The sequence below is a fragment of the Triturus cristatus genome, chromosome 3_1 (genome assembly GCF_964204655.1).
Source record: "Triturus cristatus chromosome 3_1, aTriCri1.1, whole genome shotgun sequence".
NCBI lineage: Eukaryota > Metazoa > Chordata > Amphibia > Caudata > Salamandridae > Triturus > Triturus cristatus.
In genome coordinates, this window is record NC_140583.1 from 113779184 (window position 1) to 113799060 (window position 19877).

At 48.4% G+C, this 19877-nt stretch overlaps 1 protein-coding gene across 9 annotated transcripts in view; it reads left to right on the plus strand.

Moving 5' to 3' along the window:
- Nucleotides 1-19877, plus strand: part of CAPRIN1 (cell cycle associated protein 1) — a 545714-nt gene that overhangs the window by 178943 nt on the left and 346894 nt on the right. For all 9 annotated transcript variants that reach the window (XM_085643526.1, XM_085643522.1, XM_085643525.1 and 6 more), the window contains exon 4: nucleotides 3577-3663. In XM_085643526.1, coding sequence (XP_085499652.1) covers nucleotides 3577-3663 — 87 coding nt within the window. The remainder of the gene's footprint in view (nucleotides 1-3576; nucleotides 3664-19877) is intronic.

Here is a 19877-nt window from a genome sequence, read left to right on the forward strand (position 1 = left end):
TTCAAAGGACAGTAAACTGGTACCCCTGTACCCTCGGTACTACTGCACCTGCTGCACTGATATCTAGGCCATCTGCTTCCACTCCGTCGCACCTGACCTAGGTTCCGTTTTTGTGACTAGGCTGGGAAGCAGTGGTCTCTGGGTCTTCCTCCTCCTCCTCCTCCTTGCCTTGTCCTTGGGAAGAAAAGTGACGCACGCTTCTCTCATCTCGCCCTGTGACAGTGCCAGCCCCACCCCTTCCTGACAGGCGCACATGCCTTCTGTGTCACGGGAGGCTGTGAAGCAGGACAGAGCTCTAGAAGCTTTTTCGCCTACCGGCGGCAGATGTACTCGTCCCAGTGGCTGCAGACCCTGAGCTGCAGATCCGCGCCCTCCATAAAGTAGTTGCATGTTGTAAGAGGTTCTCTCTAAATTATACCATTCCATTCCAGCATGTAACAAATTCTTGGCACATACGTACATTCCATCATTCCCCATAAAACTGTTGTTCTAGACTCGGACTTTCATTTAACAAATCCAAATATTGTGAGAGTTGCCGTTCTGATCCGTTCTTAATTGAACACCACACCCGATGACTGACGTATACAAGCATGCCACGCCCCCAATAAAGAAATGCGATATTGGGGAATAGTTTGGATAAACAGAAGCAGCGTGCGCGTTGCTGCTCGTGCATAGCGGCTGCCATGAAAAAACAAGCCTGCTACTTAACAAAACATGGGAGTGCACGAACAGTCGCCCTTGGAATGCGTCTGAGTAGGAAACCAAGAAAGTCTGTTCGGAAGCAGCAGCCATTACTGAAGCTTGCGTCCCTTGAGTGCAGTGTACACTAAGTAAATAGTTCTCTAAAGTGCTAATGTAAGCGTCTGAGTAAGGACACCAGTAAGATGGCCAGTCTTCATGGGAGGTAACAGAAGACAGAGTTATTAGGGAGGGACTAATAAGCCTATTAACAAATCAGAAGCCAACATTTACAAAGGACAATGACACAAGCCAATGAAAAATATGGGCGGAGAGTGGGCAGAGCTTCAACTCCATACCTAAATTCAGCATGTCCCGAACAGACCGTGCAAGCGCTGCCTAGGCGAGACCTAAAAAACTGGGAGCCCTAATTATGGAGCAGGTCATTTACTATGTAGATTCTGATCCACAGTTAGGCCTCCTGACTCGGATGGAGGATTCTAACGGTACCCAATAGTAAGATGGTACCAGTTAAGACTACTGTCACATTCACACTGTCGCTGCAAGAAGGTGCCCCATGTAAATTTTGGAGGCTGCATACCAGAAAAATGAAGCAGAGTTACCACTTTTACCAGACTACCTAGATGAACACTATATGAATGCAAGCTTCCTGCGTCTGCTCCACATGTTTACATTCTTGCAGACTCCAGAAAACTAGTATCAAGAAACTGCTGTTCAGTCAAGGCGCAACAGGGCCACTTCCAGCATCATCACCTTTGATGAGCTGGATACACTGTTGGGAATGCCAAGCGATCTTGAGGAGCTAGTGTTCTTCTATAAATCTTATTGCCTGCTGTACAAGACCAAACGACTACACCTTCAGGTAAATACAGCACTTAATTAGTAGCCTATCTGTATTTACAACGGAAGATGCTGCTGTAAGATGCCTGCCAGTGCAGGCGTTTGCGCTGGCTCACCACGTCACACTGCACTCCAGTCACGAATCCGCTTCATTGCATCATATGCATCCATGCAGGAGCTCTGGATATCGATCTGGACCCTGCCACCGCACAGCCTCCGGCAACACTAATCCACTGGTGGGACTGCCAATGTCAACGTTGGTCTTCAGGCCACCTCGAAGAGCCCCTCAATCACGTATCGCCTGCTATTGCCAACCTCGCTTTGCTTCCGCTGTAGGAAGCCTTCAGGTCCTGTGCTGCCACCGCTGTAGGAAGCCTCCCGGTTCCTGAGCCGGTTCCTGAGCCGCTTCCGGAGCTCCAGATCCAGAATCGCTCCCCCCACCGCATACTCTGGCTGACTAGTTAGACGTGCCTCCCTCGTCTCTGCAACGTGTCAGCCGCCAGAGCACTGGGAATGGTTCTGGGCCCTGCCTCTACACAGTCACCGGCAGCACTAATCCCGGGTCCCTCCACCTTTTTGACCTCTGTCCCATCCTTTCTCATGATTTGGCTGCCGCTTCTTTACTTTTACAACTAGCAGCCTCCTACTCCTGCTGTGCTGACGTCCGAGCACCGGGTCCTAAGGATGTCTCTTGATCCAACAATTTTTCGCCAGCAGTCGTATCCCTAAAATGCCGACGATCTGCCAGTCTTCTATCTTCAAGATGGCGTACGACGAGAACGATGTGATCCCACATTGAGACCTGGGTGAGGTGCTTTTCCTCTCTGCTGCCCCCGACCATTCCGTGGATTTTCCCCCATTCCTCCCGCAAAACACCATAATCGGCTGGTGAGGAATTCGAACCCCCCAGGATGGCCTCATGTTACGTTTTCTAATGCCCTCAACTTTTTGGTCCCTTCAGAGTTACCCCATTGATGAAAAGAAAGGCCTTTCTCTGTTCATAAGGCCATTTATTCACTTCCCTAGGCTCCATGTTGTGGTCCGTTGAGGCTACACCAGCGGGGACTAGGGGTGGTTTAACCCCTTTGGAAGCCGACTTTCACTGCAGAAAAGGCTGTAGGGAACGCCCTAGCCTACCTGACCCGAAGATGGCTCCTGGTGCAGTATTGACTCAAGCCCAACAAATTGATGAGGCCGTACCCCGAGGGGTGAGTCTCCAGTTGCAGGTTAGCAGGTGAGATGAGTAGCGGTGGGCGATGGCCATGCTGTATAGTGGATATGAATTCGTCAACACCTGGAGTGGACATCTACCAAACCCTGAGCATTTCCCCCCCAATCCGGCTCACCCATCATGACACTAAATCTTTGACTCTTGCCACCTACAGTGGAGACCTAGCATTCTGACTGATGCCCGGTGGAGCTACCTTGTTAGCTATAGAGGAGATGGGCTGTGGCTTTCTCCTTCGGCCCTCACCTACCCAGCCAGACTTAAGACAGACTTTCCTTCGTCTCTGCCATATCTCCCTCCTTGTTAGCTTTTACATTGCCCCCCTTCCATTCTACACGCCATTAACCAACAGATGTAACTTGTAACGGATGTAATGTTTATAACAATGTGTAACCTGTAACTTTTTTAAAATGTGAAACCTCATGTAAAGCGCTCTGATACCTATGGGTCTAGCCAGCGCTACATAAATCTGAAAAAATAAATAAAATATATTATATTGGGGGGTGGGGGGGAGGGGGGTTGTGCAAAAGTAGGGGCAGCCTATCATTGTGATACTGGAGAGTGAAGCAGCAGCTCAATAAGATTTTTAAATTCTTCTTAATACTCCCACCTCTGTCACTCCTTTGAGGAATGTTTAACTATACTTGACTTTCATATGCATCAAACTATTAATGGACACGTAATGGTGATGTATGCCCATTTTCTAAAGTATGTGCGCGAAGGCCTGCAGTAATCCAGTAGTAGGCTTAATTCTGTGTTTTCTTCCATTGTTATATCTGGCTTAGTTTGCAACTATTTGTTATCTGCAGGATGCCCTGTCGAAGCACCAGGAAGTGGTGAGCAACATGGAATTTGCTCGTGAACTACAACGCAACTTTATGTCACTGAGCCAAGATGTAAGTTGAATTGTGGCTAAATATGTATCTGCTTTGAAGCAAGGAGTACGAATTTGATAATCAACCTGGTGTCTTGTTTAACTGAATCACATGTTTTCAGCAAAGTACTTATTTAAACTTATTTTAAAGCGTGAAGTGTATTACAAATTCACATGCTTTTGTGGATTGGGGAATAAGTTTGTTCGAGGCATATGAGCTGTAGATCACACACTGTGCATAGATCGCCATCTGGTGTTGAGCCCGTGTGTTTGCACTTAGTTGTTGTCCTGGAAAGTCTTTGGGCATCGACTCCATCGCCTGATTTGGTTTTTTTCCGCCATCGGGCTCGGATGTGTTCATCGCGCTACAGTTTGGTGTCATTACCGATCATCTTTTCGACGCGAAAACCTCCCCCATACCTCGGTATTGTTTTGATCGTGTTCCCCCTTCGACGCGCATCTCTCCAGACTTTCAAATCTTCGATTCCGGTCGTCGACGCAGGCCTACGGGCCTACCTGCGCCATTGGCTCATGGAAAGGACTCCTTTTAAAAAGTGTCCTAAATGTGGATCCAAGTTTCCACACGCAGACCTTCATGAGATGTGTAACCTCTGCCTTTCACCCGACCACGAGGCCAAAGACTGTCCAGCTTCTGCCTCTTTCCCCTCCAAAAAGACGATCCGGGACTGTCGAGCTCGAAGAACAATGGCTCGATCATCGGCATCCATTCCCGACGACATCTTCCAGGAAGGCATCAATGTGCAGGAGCAGATCCAACACAGCACCATCAGCTCCGAAGCCGACGACTCCGTCGAAGATCTCACTCCAGGGCAGCGGGTCGTAAGTATTGAGGTCGACCCCCCCCCTCCACCCCCCCCCCTCTCTCCACCCCCACTTCCCAAAAAGGCTTCGTTCAATCTTTCGGGCCTAGGTGCACACCGGGACAAAACTTCTCACGCCCCGCCTTCGGACTCGACAAAGAAGCCAATGCAAAAGCCTTCAGGCCATTCGGGATCGAGCCAGCCTTCAGGCCACTCGAGATCAAGCCAGCCTACAGTCGGTGCTGAAACCCCGTCCCCGGCACCGAAAAAGAAACTAATACCTTCCTCCGCGCCAACGCCTACCTCCGCATCGACTCCTACTGCGCCGAAATCTATTGGCACTGACGCCCCGGCTCTGAAAAAATCTTCGGCACCGAGCAAACACCCGGCTCCAAAACCCTTGGGTTCTCAGCCTTCAGAGCACGGCGTCCGGATCCGAAAAGACCATCAGAACCGAAAAAACAGCCTATCAAAACCACCATCGGAATCAAAGAAAATTCCCGATTCCATGCCTAAAGAGCACAAAACTGCTCCAAAACCCCTGACTCACAAATCTGACTCCAAAAAGTCGGCACTGAAAGAACACACGTCAGTGGAGGAGCTTTTTCAACCGGATCCAACTTAAAAAACACTTCAAAAGGACCCTAAAACAGGTCAACTCATACTTAGCCCTTCAAAGAAACGGAAAATGGACAAACCTGTACCAGCTCCACTTCCTTTGAAAAAGAGAGACCTTGCTATTTCTCCCTTAAAGATTCCTTCTCCTCCTCCCCCTCCACACCACTCTCCTATCCCATATTCACCACCCTCACCACCTTCTCCACTTCCAGATGATGATGATGATGCCTCGGACGACATGGGAGATGATCACCCTTAAGGGGAACCACCCTGGCCTGGGACACACCAGATGTCCCAGACAAACATCAGGACGACATCTATCCATCTAGGCCATCCCCTCCTGAGTACACTATAGTGTTCAATCAATTTATACACAGGGCAGCAGAATATCACAGGATAAACCTACAAACAGACCCTATAGAGGAAGATTTCCTCATGGGCACTTTCGAACCATCCCAAAGGTCCAGTGCCATTCTTCCCATGTTAAAAGGTGTAATCAAACACGCTCCTGAAGTGTTTAAGGATCCTGTAAGGGCCAGAGTCATTAACCCCAGGGTGGGAAAAAAGTACAAAGCTGCCCCATCTGACCCTGTTTATATTAAATGGCAAATACCCTTAGATTCCTTAGTGGTCTCCAACGCCAGAAAAAGGGCCAATTCGCAAACCACAGGAGATGCCCCACCTCCTGATAAAGTCAAAACTGCTGGACGCGTCGAGTAAAAGAACAGCGTCCCAAACAGCTAATTTGTAGGATTGCCAACACACAGGATTTGCTTGCAAGATATGATAGGGCACACTACGACGAGCTAGAGACCCTACTACAACACCTTCCAGGTCAGTACAAGACACGAGTTAATGATCTCATCCAGGAAGGTAAGGTCATAACAAATACCTCCATTCGTTGTGCTCTCGATGCTGCAGACACAGCATCCCAGGCACAGACAGGTGGGTGAGACAAATCATCCAATCCGGTTATTGCCTGGAGCTCACTTCAAGTCCCTCCTACAAAAACATGCCATAGAACCAGGTCCCCTTCATCACCAAAACACAGGGGTTTATTCCCTGTATTTCCTCATTCCAAAGAAGGACGGAACCCTGAGACCCATCTTGGACCTCAGACCATTAAACCCCTACATACAAACAGACCATTTCCATATGGTCACTCTTCAGCAGGTCCTCCTGTTACTCAAACAGGGCAACTTCCTTGCCACGTTAGATCTCAAGGACTTCTACTTCCACATTCCCATTCACCCTGCTCACAGGAAATACCTTTGGTTTGTGGTAGACAGCCAGCATTTCCAGTTCAAGGTCCTTCCGTTCGGAGTCACCACAGCAGCCAGGGTCTTCACAAAATGCCTGGCAGTGGTGGCAGCCCACTTAAGAAGACAACAGATTCATGTCTTCCCATATTTGGACGACTGGCTCATAAAAGCCAAGTCACATATCCAGTGTGTAAATCACACACACACGCCAAAATACAACTACTTCACGACTTGGGGTTTACCATCAACCTCGCAAAGTCTCACCTCCAACCATCCCACATCCCACAATATCTGGGTGCCACAATAGACACCGCCAAAAAGATTTGCATATCCCAGTCCAACCAGGATAGTACACATGCAAGCTCTTATAGCAAGATTCCAACCACAGCACTAACTTCCAGCTTGAGTGTTCATGCAACTCATAGGGATGATGGCCTCTTGCATATTCATAGTACCTCATGCAAGACTCCACATGTGCCCTTTACAAGAATGCTAAGCATGTCAGTGGAACCAAGCTCAAGGTCAGCTGACAGATGTGGTGTTGGTGGACGGCCGCACACATCGCTCTCTGCAGTGGTGGAACACCCAAAACCTTTCCAAAGGGCGACCGTTCATAGAGCCAGTTCCACAGACTGTGCTAACAGCAGACGCATCACTCACCCGCTGGGGAGCTCATCTACTTCATCACACCATTCAGGGCTCATGGACACCTCAGCAAAAGCTACTCCACATCAACCACTTAGACTTGCTAGCAATTTTTCTAGCACTAAAATCATTTCAGAAACACATACTAGGCAAAGCTGTCTTAGTCTGCACGGACAATGACAGTAATGTACCATTTACAAAAATGGGGAAGGGGGGGGGGGGGGGAGACTCTCCATCTCTCTCAATTAGCACAGAGCATATGGAGATGGGCCATTCCTCAGAACATTTTCCTATTAGCTCAACATCTCCCAGGAATTCAAAATCACATGTCAGACACAACAGATTCACGAGTGGGAACTTCATCCACAGGTTCTCCAACCGTTCTTCCAAATGTGGGGGCAGCCAGAGATAGATCTCTTCGCCACACATTCAAACACAAAATGCCCAAGCTTCGCCGCCAGATATCCACACCCATTGTCCAAAGGCAATGCGATATGGATGAATTGGTCAGGCAGATTTGCAAGCTGCAACAACAGTTGCTCACACTGATCCTAGTTGCTCCAACGTGGGCCAGACAACCCTGGTACACAACATTGCTGGAACTATCAGTAGTCCTGTACCAAAAATTGTGTCTCTCCCCACAGCTCTTAACACAGACCCATGGAGAGATCAGACACCCAGATCCAGCACTGCTCAACCTAGCGATCTGGCTCTTGAAGTCCTAGAGTTTTTAGTTATCTCAATCTTCCCCCTGATTGCATGAACGTTATCAAGGAAACTAGGCGCCCCAAGTGGAAAAGATATGTTATATACTGTAACAATAACCTCATCAACCCTCTAGATGCCTCCACTCAGCACATCATATGTTATCTACTGTATCTTCAGAGATGTAATCTAGCATACACATCAATTAGGTTACATTTCGCTGCCATTGCAGCTTACCTACAAAGTAGAAAGCACCTGTCACTGTTCAGGGTGCCTGCCATTAAGGCATTCATGGAAGGCCTCAAAAGAATAATTCCTCCCGGGTACCTCATTGCCCAGCGTGGAATCTAAACCTCGTCCTCAAGATTAATGGGTCCTCCATTCGAACCTCTGCATAAATGAGAACTACAATTCCTCACATGGAAAGTTGCTTTCCTTGTGGCCATTACATCTCTTAGAAGAGTCAGTGAGCTACAGGCACTAACCATTCAAGAACCATTTTTACAACTCCATCATAACAAAGTTGTTCTCCGAACAAATCCCAAATTCCCTCCTAAAGTTATTTCTCCCTTCCATCTGAACCAATCTGTTGAGTTTCCAGAGTTGATCTTGCAACCGCAAACAATAGCAGAAAGAGCTCTTCATACTCGTAAAGAGAGCACTCCTTTACTACATAGACAGAACAAAACCCTCTCGTAAAACAAAACCACTTTTTGTATCCTTCCCACCACATAAAGGCAATTCCATATCAAAATCTGGCATTGCAAGGTGGATTGTCAAATGTACACAAATTTGCTATGACAAAGCAAAACGTACACTATCTATTCCCCCTAAAGCCCACTCTACCCGCAAGATAGGGGCTTCAATGGCTTTCTTAGGGAACATTCCCCTAGATGACCTCTGCAAAGCAGCTACATGGTCTACACCGCACACATTTACAAAACACTATTGTGTAGATGTGCAGGCAAAACAAGCTAGTGTGGGCCAAGCTGACCTCAAAACACTATTTCAAAATACTGCAACAGATACTGGTGGTCACCGCTAAAGAAGAGTACTGCTATTCAAGCTATGCACAGTGTGTGATCCACAGCTCATATGCCTTGAACGGAAAATGCTACTTACCAGTATGCATATGTTCTTGGCATGTAGATCCACACACGCCCACCCACCTCCCCGGCTACCTTTATCTGTCCCAGTATTATCTTTTTTAGACACAACATACATGGACATCTATTTCTATTTCTTACAAAACTTCATAATTTCCCTTCTTCACCGGGGGCCCCCCCCTTTAGCTGCATGGGTGGGAGCTGTCAAGAAGGGGTGCACAGCAGAAGAGGAAGTCCTACGTACAGAGGAGGTTGAGGGAACTCGCAAGCATCCAATTTCCATGCCATGGGCTATGATGCTCCATTCCTTTACGCAGGAAACTCTGGGGACGCCGGAGTCTCAAACTACCAGCTCTCCCATGGCACACATGACCCCTGCGGCAGCTCAAGGTACCTCTCAGATGCCCGGCGTGTCACAACTGGCAGCCATGTGCAGGCCCTAGCTGCACTCCGCACAAGGGCGACCCTGACACTCTTTTCTAAACCCCCCCCCCCCCCTCTCACCTGCGCATGCCTACCTAGTCACCATATCATACTGCAACAATCAGGCGGCTACCACCAAATGACGCAATACAAGATAGCGTATCCCAGTTCTGTCTACCGGGTTTGTTTAAGTTCATGTTAATACTGGCACGTAACAACCCTTACGATATAGTGCTAAGAGAGAGCACGTCTCACATCCCAACACACAACATAGGCAGCCTTGCATGAATGCTGATACTGCCGCCCTACTTGCTCCTTAGAACTATCACCAATCTGAGACTGTACGAGAGGCTATAGACCACACAGATATTCGTCCTCATCTCAAGGAGTAACATGTATGTGATATATCTTTTTATGTCAATGCCACCAATACTGATGGGATGTACTAAATTCTAGAAAATGCCTATAAAAACGTTTAAAAAAAAAACAAAAAAAAAACTCCATTTCCCTTCTTGGCGAAAAAACAATCGGACGATGGAGTCGATGCCCATGCGCATTATTGTCCAAAGGAGGAGCCACCTGTCCTGTGACTTCCAAAGACTTTCCAGGACAACAACAAAGTGCAAACATCCGGGCCCAACACCAGATGGCGGTCTATGCACAGTGTGTGGATCTACAGCTCTACATGCCAAGAACAGATGCATACTGGTAAGTAGCATTTTCCTTTTTATAGTGTTAACTTTTTTCTATGCTTGATGGGTGACTAAATTAGTGGATACTGGTTATGAATTCAACCATAATCTCACAATGCCCCAGTACGTGACTACCATTTCAGTTTTCCTCCCCCTCCCCCCGTTGAGTTCTGAGGTGCAAAACTCAGACCGGTAACCAAAAACTGGAGCTAACCTCAGATCTCAGTATTTTTTTTGGGGGGGAGGGGGTTGATGGGCTGACTGTATTGTGGGTTGGAGGGGGCTGGAAGGGATGTCTTTGACTTGGTAGAAAAATGCTAATAGTAATTGGAGGCGTCCTTGAGATTACTAAACATCGTAGAGCATACAGTTTTCAAGTTCCGCCCAAATTGCCATAGGAAGTTTGCCGTTTACAGTGAACTTACAGCATGAATGGTCTGTCTACCAAGGAGCCATAAGTCCTAGTGCTACTCTTGTTAGCTCTTTCAACCAAAGACTCTTGATTCATAGACAGAAGGTATTTCTAACGCCCTGGGCAGAATATTTGGCTATTCTGAGTTTTAAGCAGAGGAAGAGTGTACTCCATAGAAGATGGATTTCTCTGAAGAGGACTTTTGGAAGCTCTGGCCAAACACCAGGGTGAGCAGACCTTGGTTATTTAGCAGGAGTTCAAATGTTCTCAACACAGAAAGGGCAATAAGCCTGCAGTACCCCAATTCAAAAGACCACTATTGCTGTCAATGCATCCAATTTGCCTGTTAAACCTCCGACCTCCTGAGTGAGAAAACTGTGGAAAAAACATAAGCCCTTAACAAAAAGAATCAAATAGCCATGTTAATTTCCCTTCCTACCTGTTTTAATTTATTGCTCACTGGTAATGAGTTGCCAAAAGGAGCCTGCTCGACTTTAGTTTAATAGAGTTCGAAGGAGCAACACACTCCCTTGAAGAAAAAGAGTGACGATAGAGCTAATAGTGATTAAAAAAAAAAAAGTACGTTATGAGGAATCTATGCAGCAACAATAGTAGTCTCCTAGCCATAAAGGGGCCAAAGAAAGAAGATGGACAACAGCTTGGAAGTATGCAAAAGCTGAATAAAACTGCTAAGGCAATGGGGGGGATTTACAGACGTTTAGATCTTGCCTTAGAGGGGCCATCACAGAGGCCAATGAAGAGCTACTTTAATTGCCATCATAAGAACATCCTACAAGGCTACACTTTGGTCTGGCAAAACAGTACAAATGGAGCATGTGAAAAAGTGCCTCATTTGCATAGTTTACCCTCCACGTTTGCCTGGTTATGATGTGGTTTCAAATGACCTGTCATCCAGGTCCCCTGTACTCCTTTCCTAAAACAAACCCCACAGTTGGTACTTCTGCCTCCTGTAAGTCCCTAGTAAATGGCACCCTGGGTACCTAGGGCTTGAAAGCTGAAGATGGTCCCTTGGGCCCCCTCCTCCTCTCACTGGGACATTGCCACTGCCTATGGAGCCTGCATGCCCCGGTGAGGGAGAAAACGACAATCTGCATGGCACCCTGCCTGGTTAATATGCCAGCTCACACTACCTGCTAGTGCCAGTAAAGCCATAGAGCACATGGGCTCAGAACTCAACAACTCAAGTTCCACAGCACCATGATGGCTTTACTGAATACCGGAGTGTTTGGTACCAAACTACTTCTTTAAATAAAATCCCCACTGAGGCCAGTGTGGGATTTATTGTACAATTTACCCAGAGTGCACCTGAGAGGTGCCCCCTGAATCCCTTCCAACCCTGGTGTGGTTTCTGACCAGCTGTAGACAGCCAGCCACCACCAGACCAGTTTCTGACCCCTGGTAGAGAGTCTCTGCTGTATGGGACTAGAAAAGATGCACATCTTGGGCAGAAGTGAGATGCCCCGATAATCCCCCACCCCCTCCCCCCCAGATGTGCTTGAAGATCGAAGCATCAAAGGCATGCCACCTTTGTAATGCGTCCCGGCCTCTCCTGCTACCAGCAGATGGCTGCCCCTGGTTTACCTTACACTGGTTGCCCACTTTTGCCAACCTCACCCCTAAAGTGGGGGGATGGGGGAAAGCAAGGTGAAGCACAACTTTCAGCCCCGGCCATCTTGAAGAAGTTGGGACCCCTCCAGTTGGGGCTAGGTCTTTGCCCTCTCCCATAAGTGGGTGGCATGATAAAGGGTGTAGTCTCCCCCGGCGAGTAGCCTTATGGCCCTACCTGCTACTCTTAAAACGCCTCCTAAATTTTGTATATAGGTGGCTTCCCCAGACCTGGACCTCGGATCTACGACAACCTAAGGAGAGAGATGACTCCCTGCAGCAGAAGACACTTGCCCCCAGCCCCAACTGTGTGTCTCCATCTTCGACCTGTCTTGCAGCAGTAACCTCCAAAACCCCTGGGAGGATTGTTTCCTTCAATAAAGACTCCATTCTCCTGAGGACAGCAGACCTTTCTAGAAGTACCCGATTTCAAAGACTCTGGATCCGTGTCCCCAGCCCACTCTGCACCCAACGGCCGCGGACCAAGTCTGAGTGGCTCACCCGTGCAGTGAAGTCTCCCCGGCGATCCTGACCTAGTGTCCTGCGTTTGCTGTCCACTACACATCGGCGCCTACAGTGTGAATCCAGAGGCTCCGGTAAGAAGACTGACATCCAAAGGCACTCCTGCACCCAAAGCCCCTGGGTCTTGGTGAGCTGAACAGACTGTGCCCCTACAACCCCCTGCATCCCTACTTACTTCTGCGTTGCTGGTCATTCTCCTGCAACCTTTGATGCCTCGCCTGCAGCCTTTTTACCGTCAACAAGATCCTCTTTGAAAAGCATTGGGCATCCGACGTTGAATGTGTACCCTGCACCCGGCTGTCCCTGTGCCGCTGATGGTGTACGTTTGGTGCAGCTTTGGCTCCCTGCCATCCCCACACGCTTAACCTAATCCCCAAAGCTTTGCCCCTACAACAGATCTACACCTGCAAGCAGTGTGGCTCGATGCACCCCCCTGTCTTCATTGGAAAGAATTGGGCCCAACTGTGATTTTTACCTCTACACCGGACGCCCCTGTGCCGCTGGTGCGGCAGTCTTAGTACTTACCTCACCTCCAGCCCTGGCTCACTTTTCTGGCTTCAAAGACTGGAATTGTAAGTTCGATTCGTACCTGTTTAACCGCAATATTGTATTCCTCACCGGATAACATTGGACAGTATGAAAGTTTCTAAGTGTAGATTTTATTTATTTAAAGTGAAAAGTATTTTTAATTAAAAACGTACTTACTTTTTTACAGAGACCTGGGTCTTAAAATAGCGTACAAAGTATAATTTTATAAAATTGGTCTGGATCTCCTTTTTGAGTCATGAGCCCATTATTGATCATTCCTGGGGTTCATCCTGGACTCATCGCTGTCAATGACCCAGCAAGTCAACGCCATCTCTTCCTCCTGCTTCAACACCCTCCTCCTGCTCCGCAAGATCTACAGATGGATCCCCACCGTAACTAGGAGGACGGTCACCCAGGCCCTCAGCAGTAGACTGGACTACGGCAACGCCCTCTACGCGGGAACCTCGGCCAAACTCCATAAACGACTACAACGCATACAGAACACCTCTGCATGCCTCATCCTCGACATCCCCTGCCACATCACACCCCACATGAGAGACTTGCACTGGCTCTTCTTCAACAAGAGGATCACCTTCAAGCTCCTCACCCATGCTTACAAAGCACTCCACAAGACCGGACCAACCTACCTCAACGAGCGACTCACCTTCTACACCCCGACCGCCAGCTTTGCTCCGCTGCCCTCGCCACCGTCCCCCGCATCCAACGAGCGACCACCGGCAGCCGTTCATTATTCTCCCACCTCGCTGCCAAGATATGGAACGCCCTCCCTGTACACTTTTCGAGAACCCCTAGACTCTGTGCATAGTATTATCACCTAGTGGCAATATCCTATACAGATTCAGATTCCTACAGAGCACAAGTATTTTCAGTGCTAGAGGCAAATCAAGAGGCTGAACTCTTGAGGAGCGTCCTCTCATTCTACCAAATGACTTACTCGGACCCCACATTCCTTCACACATTCAACACCAGTGGTTAAGAGTATAAACGACTTCCACAGCAATTGGAAATCACAACCACTGACAAATAGGTGCAAAATTTAATAAACCACCAGTATTGAACACAGTTCTTATAAACCCCTCCGACAAGATGTCCAAAACTTAAAACCTAAAGGAATAACAAAAGGAGGTGCTATTAGGAGAAATGTAAGAACTATTGATGGTAGCAATAGAAATTGTACCCCAAGAAGAACATTACGCTGGGGTGTACTGTGTATTTTTTCGTATCCCAAAGCAAGATTTAACCCTCCTAGACCAATACTGGAATTAAGGTCCATCATGATACAAAGGTTTGAGATAACAGTGTGAGACAGCCTGACGAAGATTGTCTACCCTTTTCACCAATTGGGCGTTTTGGTAAATTGGAAAAGAAATATCCTTCCTAAAACGTAAACATTTTTTGTGGGTTTTGAAAAGCAGAAGCATACCCAACTCTGCAAAGAGTAAAAGCATTGTATGGACATGCTCCCCTTTAGTACCGGTATCTGTCTCCGACTAAATCAGTGTTGTAATTGTGATGTTTGATTATCTCGTGTATCCATTTGTCCCCCAAACACACGGTTACACAAGATCCCCGCAATAATTGTTCAATAGTTAGTTGTCACAAACGAAAGGCTAATGGGAGTATCTAGTGGTTATCCCAAACGATAGGAAATAACTAAAGCGGTGAAGCACAAAAAATATGAAGGGGAAGGCATTTCAATTTACTTCTATGACAAACCATTGTAACATATGGTTCACCGATAGAATGGGGGCATACATTGAACAACTGAAAATAAGAGGGCAATGGCCCGACCAAGAGGCTAGCGATTGTCACCTACCTTAAACTCAAAACCAAAATTTGTAGCCCAGAAGTCCTTCCAGGGTCTGATTTTTTGGGGTGGGGGGGGGGGGGGGGGGGAGAATTCTTATGAACCCAACTGTCTTACCTAAACAAGTAGAGTTTGAAGTGAAGGGGACCAGTTTCATTTTTAATGCCCAGACTAGCTTACCACATTTGCCAGTGGTCAATAGAAAGACAAATTCTGCAAATGGTACATGTAGGAAGCTGGGTTTCTGTTGCAGTAACCCCCCCGCCCCCCCACCCACACTTTTTGCCAGACTACTGATGCACTTTGACTTGATGTGCCATGGGTCCCTGCCAATCAGGTACCCAGGGCCTGTGTTCTTTCCCAAAACTGTACCTTGTAACCCCAATTGGAAACTCTCTTGCCACATACCTGTCCCTTGTAAAGGGGCAATGGGTTCCAAGGACACTGTAACCAGGAAGGGCCTCTAAGGGCTGCAGCACTTATTTTGACACTTTTAGAGGCCCTGTACCTTTATACATACATACACACGCTCTCTCTCTCTCTCTCTCTCTCTCGTTCTCGTTCTCGTTCTCGTTCTCGTTCTCGTTCTCGTTCTCGTTCTCGTTCTCGTTCTCGTTCTCGTTCTCGTTCTCGTTCTCGTTCTCGTTCTCTCTCTCTCTCGTTCTCGTTCTCGTTCTCTCTCTCGTGTTTTTGGTGCAGAACAAAGTGAAGAGTCGTCATGGCACAGATCTGTGTGCAATGCCTACAACCCACTGTCTTAGCAGTGGTAAGCCACCCCTCTAGCTGGGTGCACTATACCAGTGGTGAGGGTACAGGTGCATGCGCCCTCTACCTCTACAGTGTCTAAGCCAATTCTTAGACATTGTTAGTGCAAGTAATGCCATTAAGAGTATATGGTGCTGGGAGTTTGTCACTACAAACTCCACAGCACCATAATGGCTTTATTGAAAACTGGGAAGCTTGATATCAAACTTCTCAGCACATTAAACCCACACTGATGCCAATGTGGAATTTAATGAAAAATGCACTCAGAGGACATCTAAGAGATGCCCCCTCAAAAAAGACCTAACACTAGTGTCCTGGCTGAGTGGCTGCTCGCCAGCTGCCACCAGCAGACCTGCTTCTGGACCCCTGGGTCGAGATCCTACTGTTCTCTGTGGTCTGAAACAATGCACATCCTGGGATGAGGTGCCAAGCCTTCTCCCCCAGAATGGGCAGGATCCACGAAGGGGAAGCTTCAAAGGCTTCCCGCCTTTGTGAGCTACCCCAGCCATTTGCTGTCTTCAGCAACTGGCCCCCAGGAGTTCTGAACCCCACTTTGGGTGGGAGAATCGGAGGGAAAAAGAAGTGAGGAAGGGAGGTGTGCCCACCTTTGCCAACCCCACCTCTCAGGTAGGGGAGGCGATGTGTAGGACAACTCTCAGTCCCCACCATCTTGCAGATGGGGGGGACCCAGCCAACCAAAGAGAGGCATATGCCCCCCTCCCACTGGAGGTTTGCATAATAGGGGGTGTACCCACCCAAAGGAAGTGACCCATTGGTCCCAACCTTTACTTGGCTGAAACACCCCTAAATCTAGTTTTTAACCCCCATACCTTGCCTCCTCAGACAAGAAACGACCAGTAGAAGAGAATTGGAACTGAAGAAGCCATGCTAAATTCTTACCAAAAGTAGTTTCTCCTTTCCACCTTAACCAGTCTGTGGAACTACCAGTCTTTTTTTCCTCAACCAGACTCCGTAGCAGAACAGGCTGCTCATACGCTTGAGATCAAAAGAGATTACATTGAAAGGACAAAACTTTCAGGAAGTCTAAACTTTCTCACCACCACTCAAAGGCAATCCTATATCAAAAGCTGAAATTGCCAGGTGGATCTTTAAATGCATCCAGATATGCTACCAAAAAGCAAAGCATACATTATCCATTCCCCCTAGAGCGCATTCCACACGCAAACTAGGGGCTTCTATGGCATTCTTAGGGAACATTCCCATAGATGACATTTGTAAGGCAGCAACATGCTCTACACTGCACACTTTCACAAACTACTATTGTGTAGATGTGCAGGCTAAACAGGCTAGTGTGGGCCAGGCTGTACTAAAGGCACTTTTTCAAACCACTGCAACAGTTACCGGTGGCCACCGCTAGGGTGAGTACTGCTGTACAGTCTATGCACAAGTATATATTTTGCAGCGCATAAGCCTTGAACGGAAAATGCTACTTACCAGTAGGCATCTGTTTTTAGCATGTAGAGCTGCAGAATTATCCAGTATTAGGGTATCTTTCATAGATTCACATGCCTGAATCATTCCCCGTCGTCGGGAATGGGAGTCGCCGGTAAATAACAAAGTAATGTCCAGAAGACATAAGACAGCCATAGGCCTCAGAGGCCTTAGCTTAGTAAGCTATCCACGTCCTTATGTAAAAAGGACCAAATTTTGGCCAGAGCCAATCAGCTAACACCACCCTCTAGAACCTTCCTGGTAGGAGCTCTAGTCCCTCAGATTTTCTACCGCACGTCGTGCTAAGGGAGTCTCCACTGAGCTCTGCTCATTTCTTTGGATTTGACAGTATTTCTTCACAACTTTCTGGATTTTCAGCATGGCTGATACACCTAAGAAGGGTTTATTCAGGCCCTGCGCCTCTTGCGGAAAGAAGAGGCTACATATCGACGACCAACACAAGGACTGCTTGTATTGCCTCTATCCCAGTCATAGTTCTAAGGACTGCAAGGTATGTCGGACTTTCTCTTCTAAGACCTTGAAAGACCGAGAGGGGCGCCTTTTAATCTGGCTGCAAAGGCTAAAGGACAAGGATGTGGTGTCCTCTGAGGAGAGTGAGAGTTCCTCAGTTGCGTCTCACTCCTCATCTAAAAGACCAAGGGTGGCATCGCCGGGCCCTTCGTCGCAGCCACCTCAAAAGAAGACGCAGAAAAAGTCTTCAGAGGTCCAGGATTCGCCTGTTCCAGGGAGCTTGTCTCCTAAGGTGATGCCCCACACCTTCAAAAAGCCTATTGCCACCTCGTCGACGACAATGTCGACAGTAGCGTCGACGAGAAAGTCTCCTTCAACAGCGATTTCAGTTACATCGTCGACGACGACTCTATCGACGATGACATCCCATTCCATGTCCTCGACGACGACAACTCCATCGTCGACGGCAGGCAAGACAATTCCGTCGACGTTAGCCATAAAAAAGTCGTCGTCGAGTAAGCTGCCGACGGAAGGGTCGACGACGACACCGTCAACGAGAGCTTCATCAACATCATCGTCGTCGACGACAACATCGTCGACGAGGACACCGACGACGAGGACACCGACGACGAGGACACCGACGACGAGGACACCGTCGACGAGGACACCGTCGACGAGAATATCACCGTCGACGCCGTCATCGTCGACGTCATCGTCGACGAGGAGACCGTCTTCATCATCCTCGTCGTTGACGACGACCCCGACGACGATCTCGTCGACTGCATTGATACCTGTAACGTCGGTTACAGCTATACCATCAAGCCCCTTGAGGGGTATGGACACGGACGACCAAGGTACATTTGTGCATGTACAAATAACCAAGCGGGCATTAACTCCGGCCCTCACTTCGCCCAGTAAGGTCTCAACCTTGCCTCCCACTCGCCTCTTTGAAGAGGAGGATTCGGATGACGCTAGTCTCTTTCCTGCGGCGACTAGTCCATCACAGCTTCATGTAAAGTACCAGGATGTCTCGGATTTCGAAGACAATCCCCAGGACTATGAGGAGGTTCCTCATCAAGAATACATGCCGCCTCCACCTTCCATGGTGTGTCTACCGGCAGCCTTGGTCACAGACCTTCAGCTCTTAATAACGGACTATAAGCAGCGTTTTCCGACTCCGGCACCTCCACCGATGCCTGCGGGGCCTTCCACTCCACGGCCACGACCGCCTCCACTGCTTTTGGAGAAGACGGCACCTCCGCCTCGGCCCACCACGGACGAGGAGGAGGAGGAGGAGGAGGAGGAACCTGAGGAAGGAGAACTCCAGGACGTCCAATCCCAACAAGATGAATGGGACGATTACATCCTTCCGGCTCCTGTTTCGCCTGTCCCTACCACAGCCGACTCACCGCCCGACGACATCGGCGGTTTCCACAACATCATTGAAAGAGCGGCCCAGCGCTTCCAGATCCCGATGCCTTCGCATCAACAAGACTGTTTCTTATATGACTTTAAGGAACCCTTCAAGAAGTCCGTCCGAGCAATTCCGATAATTGATTATATTTGGGACCAGGGCATAAAGATAATGCAGAACCCTTCATCAGTGCCACCGGTTCTACCACGCCTGGACAAGAAATATAAAGCTCCGGACACGGCTCCGGTTTGTCTTACAGGCCATCCAAAGCCGGACTCGGTTATCACTCAGGCTGCGCAGAGGAGGGCAAACAACCCAGCTGCGCTGTTGACAGCTCCGCCGGATAAAGAAGGGCGACGTATGGATAACATAGGGAAACGTTTCTCCTCTATGTCAGCCTTGACAGTGCGTGCCTCCAACGCTACTGCACTATTGGGACGGTACAACCGACAAATGTGGGCGGACATTGCCCCATATCTAGCGGATTTGCCTTCTGACTTAAAAGAAGAGGCAAGGAAGATTCTGTTGGAGGGTGAACGATCTGCCACGGAACTGATAGACTGTGCAATGGATATTGCTTCCACAGGTTTTAGACAGCTGGCTGGTGCGGCTGTTCTCCGGCGCCAGGGTTGGCTCAAGGCAACTTCTTTCAGGCCGGAGGTCCAGACAAAAGTCCTGGACATGCCTTATGATGGCCAGCTTCTATTCGGTCCTCTTATTGACGAGGCATTGCAAGGTATCAAAAAAGATACAGATACTGCCAGAGCCCTGGGGTCTCTGCAATCTCGGAACCCTTCCTTTCGTGGGTCCAGAGGAAGAGGTCAGACTTCCTCCAGAGGAGACTTTCAACAGCGTTCCTCTTTCTCCTCTTCCCAGCAGTACCGTCCACAATCTCAGCAGCGACAACAGTCGTCTTACCACAAAACTTCCTTTCGTAACAGAGGAG